This window comes from Stegodyphus dumicola, chromosome 8, assembly GCF_044657685.1.
Source record: "Stegodyphus dumicola isolate Sdum_Otavi_A_Nest chromosome 8, ASM4465768v1".
NCBI classification, from domain to species: Eukaryota; Metazoa; Arthropoda; class Arachnida; order Araneae; family Eresidae; genus Stegodyphus; species Stegodyphus dumicola.
Genome location: NC_140775.1, coordinates 58,890,503 through 58,904,162, shown reverse-complemented (window position 1 = coordinate 58,904,162; position 13,660 = coordinate 58,890,503). Strand labels below are relative to the sequence as shown.

The 13,660-nt window shown below is 30.1% G+C and overlaps 1 protein-coding gene across 1 annotated transcript in view; it reads left to right on the top strand.

Moving 5' to 3' along the window:
- Window positions 1-13,660, top strand: part of eIF3b (eukaryotic translation initiation factor 3 subunit b) — a 103,961-nt gene that overhangs the window by 77,358 nt on the left and 12,943 nt on the right. Inside the window, exons 11-15 of the mRNA XM_085821887.1 lie at window positions 1,647-1,719; window positions 1,813-1,935; window positions 2,022-2,100; window positions 11,833-11,971; window positions 13,410-13,535. Of these exons, the coding sequence (XP_085678013.1) occupies window positions 1,647-1,719; window positions 1,813-1,935; window positions 2,022-2,100; window positions 11,833-11,971; window positions 13,410-13,535 (540 nt within the window). The remainder of the gene's footprint in view (window positions 1-1,646; window positions 1,720-1,812; window positions 1,936-2,021; window positions 2,101-11,832; window positions 11,972-13,409; window positions 13,536-13,660) is intronic.

Below are 13,660 nucleotides of genomic sequence, written 5' to 3'. Positions count from 1 at the left end.
GCAAGCAAAATTTATAGCAAAACAAATGAACATAAATGATTTCAAAGGAGGGCCTTGCTGGTGTAGCAGATTTATGAAAAGAAAAAATATTATTTTGCGTATTAGAACAACAGTCGGGCAACAATTACCAATGGACTGGCAGGATAAAAAGGCATCTTTTCTAAAATATGTGTCAGATATTATTGACAAAAAAAAAAAAAAAAAAACTTCTTTGGTTACAGATAATAAATATGGATGAAATGCCATTAGCTTTCGACTCTTCTGCAAACAGAACTGTTGATGAAACTGGTGCAAAAACTGTATCTGTGCTTACAACTGGGCATGAAAGAACGCCATTTACATGTGTGTTAGCTTGTGCCGCAAACGGTGACAAGCTAAAGCCGATGATCATTTTTAAACAAAAAACTATTCCAAAGGGAGATTTTCCTAATGACGTAATTATTTGTGCAAACGAGAATGGCTGGATGTGCAAAACAATCATGCATGAGTGGCTACAAAAAGTTTGGCAATGTCGTAAGGGATCTTTTTTCCAACCAAAAGGGTTATTGATAATGGATTCCATGCGTGCTCATTACTTGAGTCAGTGAAAACTAGATGTCAAAAATTGTCTACGACCGTAGCAATAATTCCTGGTGGTTTGACAAAAATCTTACAACCATTAGATTTGTCAGGTAATAAATCCTTCAAAGCTGAAGTCCGAAAGCTGTGGGAGTGTTCGATGAGTGAAGGATTGCATGCAAATACCAAAAGTGGTAAAATGCGTAGAGCATCTTATGAAGAAGTTGCAAAGTAGGTAGGAAGTGCGTGGAAATCAGTAAACATCGTCAATAATAGCAGGTTTCAAAGAAGCTGAAATTATATCCTTAGGTAAAGAGACTGTAAACCAAGAGGATGAATGCGATGATCTGGAAGACTTGGATCAGGATTTACTAAATCTTTTTAATTCAGATAGTGAAGAATCAGATTTGGTGGCTTCATATGATGTATAGTTTGCTGTAATTCCTTTTGTAAGTAAAATTTAAAATTTCCTTTTGTCATCCAAATTTAATATTTCGTTGTTGCAACATTTTTTATAATATAGTCTGAGTATTACAAATATGGACTTCTTTAGTGGGTAAATATAAGTATATTCGTGAATGTAAATATATTTTCAACATTTCTTTATTTTTGAGCTATGGTTTCATTTCATGCATTTTTCTTAACTGATATATCATATATCAGGACATAGGTTGAGATTTTGCATCTATACAGCCCACGACGATGTCACATGCAATTTAATCTATTGTGGCTTTTACGCTGATGCGGCATTTCTGTGTAATTTTAATTTTTTTCGGCCATTTTTCTCAAGTGCGGTGTTTACGCTGATGCGGCCTTTCTTCCAGAAATTATGGTATTGTTTATAGCTAAATATAATTATGATGCTGTACATATCTTTAATAAATGGCAAAATTAAAATTTTTAGGGCATTAATTTTAGTATTTAAAGCTTAATGCATTTCAAGATTAAGAATAAATTCATTTTTATGTTTGTAAACATTACTTTACGGAAAAGTTCGAGTTTTTGCAATTTACTATCCTTTTTAAGTGTCACTTTGAATTCATACAAATTTCTGCTTATTTTTGGTTATTTTTTCATTTACTTTTTAGGGAATGTATTACAATTTTGAAATATTTCACATGCGAGAAAAGCAAATTCCTGTAGATAGTGCAGAAATCAAAGGTAGGGAGCATCTTTTTCATGTAAAAGATTAAAATAGTTGAAATCCGAATATGTCTGTTTTTTAAAATTAATGAGAATTGCATAATTAAACAGAGAACATAACTGCCTTTGCATGGGAACCAGTGGGCAATAAATTTGCTGTTATACATGGAGACACACCACACATCAGTGTGAGTTTTTATGGGATAAAACCAGGAGGCACAGTGAGTTTGTTGAGTATGTATCGCTTTTCATTTTGATGAAAATAATAATACATTTACTATTTTGTTATGTATCTTCAATGTTATTTTCTTTATTGCTAGAAAAATTTGAACGAAAGCAATGTAATCGTCTGTTTTGGTCTCCAAATGGACAGTTTATTGTTCTTGCAGGATTGAGAACGTAAGTTCTGTTTTTCTCAGTGCATGTAGTACACACTTTTTTTTTTTTTTTTTTTTGTATTATTTCTTTTAGCTCTTACTGAAAGTAGATAATTTTTATTTTTGTTCTAATCAGTTGTTTAATGTGAGTTGCATTGTTCAGAAATTATTTATAAGATAAAAAATGTAAAACTTGAAAATTTACATTCTTTTAATTAACATAAATTATGTTCATTGCAGAAGTCGAAGTGTAATAATTGTATTATTAAATTCTTGTAATAATAATGAAACATACAGTTATTATATTAGTATTTATTGTAGAATTCAAATTATACAGCATTTTCCTGTTTTAGTGTGATATTTCTTAAATTTTATAAAACAGCAAATTTATGAATCGCATTGCTTTGTTTTCATGTAGTAGCTAAAAATTACGCTTTGAATATTGTTATCTAAATCTTTTTTTTTTTTTTTTTATTTGTATGGTCTGCTTATCTTTTGGCATTAAAATCTGTGGTAAGGAAGATCAGAGGAGACAAACAGTTCTATACCAAATATATAATATATGATATTAGAAATGTCTTTTATTAATTAAAATAATGCTGCAGAGGGTCATAAAAATCATCATTTGAACATATTACAAATTGAATGTATTTAAAATTATCTCAGATAGGTTATTATAATGAAAGTAAACCATCAATGTTGTTGATCACCAATATGGAATAATACAAGAAATTAAACCTATTTTTTAAATTAAACTGGAGGACAATAGTGACTGTCAAGGCCTTGTTCTCCATCGTAGTATGGTACAGCAAAATACCAAGAAAGTTGCTTATTCCTTTTAAATCGCTTAGTTTGTTAAGCAAAATTATGAAAAATAAATTGCAAATTGAAATATTAACTCATTAAAATGAATTTATTAATGAACTTGTCAAACTGCAACTTTTTATGTCTAAGGCATTCAGAGAGATCCTATATTGTTAGTCTTATAAAAAACGTACTATTGCTACTTGTGCAATAAGGTACTCCTTATTTTTTAAGTTTTAAAATATTGTTTTCTGACTTTTATATGTTCTACTGTATGTAAAAAAAATTGGGAAAAATTTCATGCTATATTGACTGCATTTAGGAGTTGCTCAAGTCAGTTAATTGAAATTTCCACTGTTCCAACTCTATCGTGAATTTACCCCTATATTGCTTTTTAAATATACCTTTTAATCTCTCTTTATAGCTTTTGGGCTTATAAGATGTAAGGGTTGGGTACCAGAAAAGAAAATCAAGAATTTGGGCCGAGAAAAAAGTATTGAGAGTAATAAATGGTTCAGATGGGAAGTAATGGTGATGATGATCTTGGAACTGTAGAAAACACACAGAAGCACTGATCATATTATGGCAGTACCTTCAACTTCTGCTGCTTTCAGTTCTAAAAGGGCACTTGTAAATGTTTTCACATGATATGTTTCTTTTGATAGCTTTTGAGTAATAGAAAAGCTGTATAGTTTTTGGCAGCAACTGCTGATAGTCTTAGCTACAAAGTAATATTGAAAGGTTGTCAGTTCGCAGATGTTAAGAAAATGAAGTGAAATCTTGAAATAAATTAAAAAGAAATTCCTATTATGCTTCCTTATTTTTACTAGAATGAGAAACTTGAATAAATTGACTGTGGGTCTTGGTGACTTGTTGCTAGGCAGAATTTAGTTGCTTGGCATTCCAAGTTTCATTAAAATGCAAGGCTCTAGCACTGGTATTTTTTAAAGAGTGAAAAATTATTTAAAGGATAAAGGTAGTATGTTGTGACACTATTGCCACCAGAAATACACACTTGTATACTGTGGAACAATACTTGAATGCACATTTGTATACTTTTGTTAACCGCTTTTGCATAGCATGTTATAAGATTAATTTAGAAGTCAGACAACAAAATTCTGTGTGATATTTGCAAATTTTCCAGGACTAGTTGCAATGGTTTTACCAAATCACCCACCTCAGCTGTCAAAGTGCAAATGAATGAGATAAGATAAGAATGGTTGGACAGAAATTAAGTTACTGGCACCATCTATTGATGAAACAAGAAACTAAAACATAATTTCCTTAAAGGCTGAAGGTAAAGATTGTGGAGTTAGGGTCCTTAACTAGAACAGAAAGATTTTTATGAATGTGAAACACATCCAAAAAATCTAATTCACCAATAGAAGATGTTTTTTTGAATAATTTTGGCTTCAGAAAAATGGAAATTGTGATTTTCGGATCAACAGTGCTGAACAACAGAGGACTTGCATGTTTCCTTTTTACTAATATATGCCACATGCCCTTTAATGCAAAATTTTAAGACTCTGTTAGTTTGACCAATGTGAATTAAACCACATTGATAAAGTAATATGTGTAAATATGTCGAATGAGATCCTTAAGTATATCCGGAATGGGATCCTTAAGTATGGAACTGGGAATTTTATTGATAGGGAAATAAATGACCTGAAAATAAAATTTTTGTAAAATTTTGTAACCTTTTGGGGTGTTGAGATGAGAATTTTTTAACTGCTTTATTAACAATGTTGAGGAAAAAGCACCTATTAATAGCAACTATTTTTAAATAATTTAGTTCTTCATCAAGAGCCAGTTTGGAGGAGCGAACTCGGAAGTGCATAATCAGATGAAATGATCTGAAGTGTTTTGGAAGGCAAGCCAGTGAAGGTTTATGGTAAACAATAATTCTGAAGTTGGATGTGTTACGTGTGACCAAAATGTCGAGGGATGGAAGAGAATTGCATGTCTCGAGTTCAAAAGTGAACTGAATAGCAGAATCAGTGGAATTCATTATTGAAAGAACTTTATTTAAATCATCTTTATTACTGTCAAACAGGGTAAAAGTATCATCTACATAGTGGAACCATACCAGAAAGTTTAAAGTTTCATATAATTTTGATTCATAATAATGCATATAGATATCAGCGAGAATGGAACTAAGAGGGCTTCCCATGGCTAATCCCTCAGTTAGCTTGGAGTACTTATTTTGGAAAATAAAATGAATTTGTTTCAGAGTTTAGTAAGAGAAATTAGCTTATCAATTTTGATGCAGGAGAAATGAAATCCACAAAGTCTGATTTTTTAGAGATCTTAAAGCACCCTTCACTGGAACAGTGATGAATAATGATTTAATATAAAAAGAAACGATGTTTTTCAATCTAAGAGAGCCTTAAAATTTTGCGCTAAAGAACATGAGGCATATGTTAGGAAAAAGGAAATGCAGAAGTACTCTTTCCCAGCACTGCTGGTTTGAAAATGATGCTTTCCACTTTTCTGCAGCCAAAATTATTCAAAAAACATCTTCTATTGGTGAATTAGATTTTCTGGAGGTGTTTCACTTTCAAAAAAATCTTTCTGTTCCAATTAACAACCCTAATTCTAATCCATCTTTACCTTCAACCTTAAGGAAATTATGTTATAGTGTTCTTGTTTCTTGATGGCACCAGTAACTTAACTTCTATCCAGCCATTCTTATCTTATCATTATATGTTCATTTGTGTTCTGATTTTTGTCGTTTGACTTCTAAATTAATCGTTGTTTTAAGCTATGTTATCACATATTTAAACTCATACTTGAAAGTATGATCAGTAAGGCTGTGTCTTCATCATCTAACACTGATATAGATACTTTTAAATGTCGTAATCTGTAGTACAATTCAATACAATCATCCTACAAAAGTGTAATCATTAATGCAGCAATCATAATACCATTACGTAATAAGAAGGACTTTTCAATTCTATAAACCATCTTTAAGAGGATTCCATTTATAGATAATACCAGATAATTCTTAATAATTGCATTTATCTCCATTAAAGGAATGCTTCTGATGTATGTTTTATATAATTAGGGGATCTTCATCCTTATAGACAGACGAATGGTAAAGATATTGTATTCTTTTAAAATGCGGATATTTTTATAGTTAATTCAAAGCTACGAAATTGGAAAGAAACAGACTTTGCAACATTTTTTGTCTGCCTATTATATTTTAAAACTTGGTTTGTAGCTCATCTTTCTACTTCAGTACCTCATAATGACTTCAATTTACTGCAGCAGTGTAGAGCTTATGAAAATTAAATGTTTCATCTAAAGCTGCTGATAAGGAACTCAAAATGCAGCTGAGTATTTAGTTCAGGAGCTTACATGTTTGGCCTTTTTTGATAAAAATGTGTCCAAATCAAGATAAGAGGCAAGATCTCTTGCAGTATGAAATAGATTTTTATCATAAAATATAACAAGCAAGTTAAGATGATAGGTAAATACATTCTGTTGGAAAAAAATATATGCACCCAGTAAAAAAAATGAGCCACAACTACGAAATGCAGCATGCAAATGTGGCTTGGCGAGTTGTATAAATGATTAAACTTGCAGCACTAATCGGTATTGTGGAGCGATACAATGCATGTCTGAAGTAGAATCAGGGTGTGTAGGTCCTTAAAAGTACTTAGGTTTTTTGTTTCTTAATTTCAGTCAAAATTGGCAAAAGGTCTTGAGTTTTACTCATCTGACATTTCTGTCTGTTTTTTACGACTAACATTTTGAGTGTGAATTAATATTTTGAAGGAATAGTTTTTGGCAAGCACATTAATGAATATGTATTTAATGCATTAATGTTTTAATTCTTTCTTGTTTCTTAATATACATGGTGGATACTCGAGATTTAGGCATGAAGTCCAGCCTCTATTGAAACATAAACATTTAAAAATAATAACTGTAGCTTGGTGAGTTGTGTAAATAATTAAACTTGGAGCACCAACCATCATTGTGGAGGAATACAACGTGCATCTGAAGTAGAATTTAGGTAGAATCAGGGTTGGTAGATCCTTAAAAGTACTTTTTTTTTTTTTTCCAAAATTTTTTAGTTCTTAATTTCTTACAAAATTGGCAAAAGGTTCTTAATTTTATTCATCTGATATTTTTTTTTAAAATAATATACGACTACCATTTTGTGTGTGAATTAACATTTTGGAGGAATATTTTTTGGCAGTACATTGACAAATATGTATTTAATGGTTAATGTTTTAATTCTTTCCTGTTTCTTAATATAAAAGGTGGATGCTCGAGATTTAGCCATGAGGTTCAGCCTCGATAGAAATACAAGCATTTCAAAATAATTTAATTTTTCTCTGAATAAAGAGTTCATAAAATATTTTATCAGAAACAATTTTTTTTTGCTTTTTGGGATACAAGTTTTTTTAACTATGCAACGCTAAATTTAGTGATTTATCAAAGTTTTGGGTACTTTGATAAATCACTAAATCAGTTTGTATACCAAAATTTTTATTCAGAGATTTGAGGATCATATGACAATTGCTTTTACAAACATAACATTGATTAAGATCAGAAAAAATAATGATAATATAGTATTATTATTATATTTAAGAAATATCATTAAAATAAAACATTTTTATTGTCTTTTGCCATATTTTAAAGTGACATTACTTTCCATTTCATTGACTTGTTTATCTTTCAGAATATTTTGATTCTGAAAGAAAAACAAGGTAATAAATGCTATAAAGCAGTTTCCAAAACACATCTTAGAGAAAACAAAAATGCTGTTGTAATTATTTGAAAATTAATTTCCTTTGTCTTTTTTTTTTTTTTTTTTTTTCATAATAAAGAGTATTTTCCCCATGTAACTGTTTCAGAAAATTTAAATTTATGTAAGTTTAAAATTCACTTTAGACTTTTCTTTTTAGTCCAAAGGGGCAACTTGCCCAGAAGGATTTCATTTTGGCATTTTGCGTCAATTCACAATAAGCAATATTTCGCTTTTCAAATTGTTGCCACCAAATATTATTATATTATATTTAAAGAAATTAAATAATAAATCTGCATGAATGTATGTGTTTCTCACATTTTGATAAAACAATGGTACCTAGAGCCATCAAAATTTGAATAACGTAAGCTTCCATAGAATATGGGCATGTGGAAGCTCTAATTTAAATTTGAAATTTGCTTTATTCTTGATTTCATATTTTGTAATGCTTCAATGAATATATGATTAACAAACTAAATGATTTCAAAGCGAGCAATGGCAGCACTGTACGGGGGGGAATTACCTCCAGTGCACAAGACTCTGTATCAGAAATTCTAAAGGTATGTTCACTTTAAAATTATTTTGCACTATTGCTGTTGAACTGAATTTTATGATTTGAGTACATAGAACATGATATTTAATAAATATAGGTAACACACAGAACATTAAAAAAAAGCCTCTTTGGACATAATTTAAAATCTGAAACCCTTCAGATTTTTTTCCCCTTTTTCTGATTTTTTTCCCCAAAGATCTTCTGGCTCTTTTGCTCCTACAGAGTTGAGTGAAATAATTGGCAGAGTTGGGTGATATAATAGAGAGAATAATAACAGAGCTGGCAAAGTTGGGTAAATTAATTTTCCTTTTGGAATTCAGACCTTGCACCTCAGAATGTTTAAAAGGATTTGAAGGCAAGATTTATAGACTTAAAAATTCTAGAAAAATATGAGAAAATGAAAAGTGGCTTCATGGTATTAAAACATAATGCATGAGCTTAATAGGAAATGTGAGATGAATTTTTTATCTTTTAAGCAATTTGAACATGTTTATCTTTTGTTTATTTTCTTATCTTTCCACTAGACGCAAGCATAGAAGCAATCAAATAAAGCAAAGAAACTGAAAACCGACAATTTAGTTAAAGATTCATCATATATGTCAGTGCATGATACTTACTTCAGTATCTGCCCTAAATTCTTAAAATTTTGCCCTAATTTGTGTTGCTTGCTGCTGCACTAAATTTGAAAAATTCTACCACACTGACTCTGATGCCGGCCTTAAACTTATCTTAGTTCCTATTTATTCTCACTACTTGTATTATTAAGGAAATAAAATTAGTAGTTTCTTTTACACATTCTACGTACAATCTATTCTTTAAAATAAGAAAAAATATTTTATTAAATCTGAAAATTTTAAAATTAAGAATAAATTCATTGAAGAAGAAATTGATTTTATAAGGAAAGAAAGAAAATTATTCTTCAAAGGTACCTTGTTGAACAGTTATAAATTAGGAGATAAAGCAGAAACTAGTGGGACCATTGATTTGTTTATTGAAAAAAATAAACCTAGAAAAGATGGCAAAGAGAAGAAAATTTATCTAAATTAGCTAAAATGTCTGGAAAATTTTCAAATTAAAAATATGCATAAACATTTTGTTGTTTGTTATTACTACTAGCTTTTGATATATAATTATACCAACATCATTTTAAAATCAATTTAATAAATTATAACTGCTGTAAAAGGTTTTTAGTGATTTCTTAATGGATATTTTTAAAAAATAATAAAAAAAATTAACAATGTAAATCTGTTATGACTAAAGGTATCTAACTAAGTAATTTAATTATTTGTAACTAACTGAACAGTCTTGGAAGTTCCCTCTGCATGTTAAGGTGAGTTATCGCCTAATCTTTATTGTGGCTATGCCACTTTGCATAAAGTTGCATAAACCTGACTATATGACAAAATGAGGCATAAAAGAAAGAATCAATATGAAGCTAATTATTAGTAAAATTTAAATGTTTCAAGAAATTTTGTAATTGAATACTAATTACTTGAAAAAAATTATGAAGTTAATTTTAGTCTTGATTTTTTTAAAATTAAGTTTAACCCTCTGACCAGCCAGTGTTTTCACTAGGAAAGCACAAATTTCCCAAAACTATTATGAGAAAGAATTATTTTCTTGATTTTAATGTAAAAATTCTGGTATTCTATACCTGGATTTGTGTACTTTTAAATATATTGCCTTAATTTCTTTGACATACTTTAATATGCATGTATATATACATTCTTACAGATATCACAAAAAATAAAGTATATATCTAGAATAAAATAATAATACCTAGAATAAATATTCTTGTTGGTTAGAGGGTTAATAATAATGCATCTTACAGATTTATTTTACTCTTAAATATTACAAAAGTGAAGTTCAAGTACAGATAATTGCTTTAGTTTATTCGGTTCCTATTTCCTTAATTGTTTTCATTGATGGTCCTTAAAAGTACTGAATGTACAGAAATGTATATGAACCGTGTAGAATATAAAAGGGTACGTGCAGTGAGTGACGAGCATTTACAGCCCCTTTGATGGCTTGGATACACAACATTGTAACAAAAGATGCCTTTAAGATGTAGTTGTTGGCATTACAAACAGTTGTCAGACTTTGAGAGGGGTTATATTATAGGTTTAAAAGAGGCTGGTTGGTCGAATAGGCAGATCAGCTGGCATATTGGTCAAAGCAATATGGTAGTTGTTTGTTGTTGGAACCAGTAGCTCGGTGAAGGCATAGTCAGCCGCCGTAGTGGGTTGGGATGTCCCCAGGACTCCAGTGCGTAAAATTATCACGTACTTAGAAGAGCTGTCAGCCCACACCAACAGTTATGATGTCATTGATTCAATATCATTTGCCACCTTGCTTGGAGACAATTTGCAGAAGACTAAGTGATCCTGGGCTCAGGTCTCAATGTCCATTAAGACGCTTGCCATTGACACTCCACCATAAGCAGTGTTATCTTGCATGCTGTTGCTATCGCTCAAGCTGGACAGTGTTCAATAGGAGAAATATGATCTTCAGCAATGAATCATGCTTTTCTCTCAATACTGAAGGCCACTGTATGTGTGTCTGGAGATGGAGAGGTGAATGGTCCAATGTACCGTTTGTTTCCAAATGGCACACAGCCAGAACACATGGTTTACAGTATGAGGAGTGATCAGCTGGGACAGCCATTCACCATTAGTCATGACTGCTTGCAGGTACATTGATGACAATTTGCAGCTAATTGTGCCTATGCTAGCAGGTCATCCACGTTCTGTTTTCCAGCAGGACAACGCTCAGTCACATACAACACTACTTTAACCAACAATGTTTTCAACTGACCTGCCAAGTCTTGAGATCTGTCACCTATCAAACATGTTTGGGATGTGTTAGTCAGGCAAATTCAGCCATGTATAAATATGTCCCAACTCTCTGACCAGTTGCTCCATTTGTGACACAGTTTATCACAGAGGAGCATTTCAACTTAACAGACTCCAAGCTCAACTGAGTAGCCAGGGGTAGCTTTACTACCAATTTTCACATTTTTGTATTGCTACTCACAAATAAAATGCTTTTTTGCCCCAGTTTTTGATAATTTGTTTATCTACTCAAATACTGTACTATTGTCGAGTTTCATAGGTCTCTGTTCTTTCTGAGTGCATACATGTTTTTTTTGCAGCATTTGAGTGTATTTAAAGACTTTTAATAATATTAATGTTAAAAGGGTATGGCATATATGCAAAAGTACAATGACATTATAACAAAGAATGAAAATGAAAAAAAGTATTTATTACAAGTTCTAGAATAACATAGGCATCACTGATAATGAAAATTTAAATGCTGTAGTGTTAAGTAATGGCCATTTAGTATTGAATGAATATAGCATTTCTAAGAGTGTATATATTTCTTTCATCAGTGTGTATTATAAAACTGCTAATGTTGTGAAAGTTATAAATTTTGCATTCTGAATTACTTTTGGCATTACTATGACATGAAATCTCCATTTATGGGTGTATCTTTGAATTTGCAAGATGAAAGAGTATGTTTAAATATTCCTGTAAGAGATCTCTTTCAAGAGGGATCAGAATTGAAGACTTGTATATTATATAAAAATTTCTTTTTTTCCTCTTTGTATAATATTTAAATTGTATTTTTTTTTTCTCATTTTCAAGGATGAGCGGCAGTTTAGAATTTATAGACACATCAGATTTTACTGTAATGGCTCAAAGTGAACATTTTATGGCTACTGACATAGAATGGGATCCAACTGGTAGATATGTTGTCTCTGGAATTAGCTGGTGGATGCATAAGGTGCATATAATAAATATGTATTTTATTTTAAAAGAATTTCCTTGTAAAAATAGTAAGCAAAATGAAAATAGTTCTTAGTAAATCTTTTGCTGTTAAGTTGTAAAATAAAATGTTTTATGATTAACAATGTATGAAATTTTATGACTAAAAAAAATCTCGTATTTTCTAAATATGCAATTCCTTTTTTTTCTGTTTTAATTCAGGGGTGTGATTAATTTATTTCTTGGTTTAATTTGCTTGAAAATATGTATTGTTTTCTCACCTTTGCTGTGTATAATTAAAAAATGTTATTGAGAAGAAGAGATTAATTTTTTTTTTCATTTGTGTTCATTCATGATTAAATATTCATTGGTGAATGTAAAAAATTAAAAGTAGTTTGTAAATCATTATTTTGAATTATTTTTTTGCAAAGGCATGAAATACACATGGCGGAGAGTAATAATATTTGTAAAGTTAAATTATATTTTAAAAATTTTCGTCATGTTATAATTATATGTTGATATTATTATTGTAGAAATCGTGCAGTGGTTGGTCTCTAATTTACTTTATTTACATCATTTTTAATCATTGGATTATTAGCTTTATGTATAATAATGTTTCTAAGCGTGTTTCCATTGTGATTTGAACTGGAAATAGTTTTATTAACAGTAAGTATTAGGAGAGGAGATTACTGACTTAAGCAACATCATGTTTCTATTTCACATTATAAAATTATATTAATATATATTTATTTGGTATATATTATAATTATATTAATATATTCTGTAGTCCACAATGCATATACATTTTAATCTTAATTAGTCATTAGTAACTGCAGCATTAATAGTTAATTTTTTTATCTTGGCTTAGCAATAAGCATCATGATCTTGAGCCTTTTTTGTGTTGCCTTTTTCACCTCTGGACAAGTGGCATTGGCAGATAAAACTAAATTGCTTTAGAACTATGGTATGCTTCATGTGGCAGATCTTCTAAGAGGCTGTAAACTGTCAGTAAAGAATTATAAGATAGTCATGCAATTATTTCATTGAGGAAATAACTGCAGTTTATATGTGAAGGTCATTGTGAAATGATAGGTAAAATACACTAATAAATGAGAATAAGAATTTGTGTTTTTACTTCATTCTGCATTAAAATAGTAATCATAAAATTATTAACAAAGTAGTAAATCCAAAAATTATTTATTCCAACTTCTGCATTCTTCAGTTTTTAAAAAGCATAAAAGAAAATTTTATCTTGGAAACTGTTAATGAGTTAATAAAATTAGAGCCAGCTATAATGGCTACAGTTAGAATGTATATACAGCAACTTCTTGTCTATAATTACGTCATATTTTCATTATTAAAGGTAATAAGTGTGTGCCTTTTAAGGTACAGGTTATGGTAATATACATTAACAATTTAAATAATGTTGAATAAATTTTATTTTATTTAAAAACAAGGTTGATAATGCATTCTGGTTGTGGACATTCCAAGGAAGACTTCTTCGGAAAAATGACTTGGAAAGATTTTGTCAGTTACTCTGGCGACCTCGACCACCAACTTTATTATCAGAAGAGAAAATTAAGGTATATAAAATAATTTGGATATTTTAGTATAACTAAAAAAGTAATGCATGCATTTTTTTTTTTTGTTTGCTTATTCCTTAAAAATAAATCTTGCACATTTAAGATTTTCAAATTCATGAAGATCT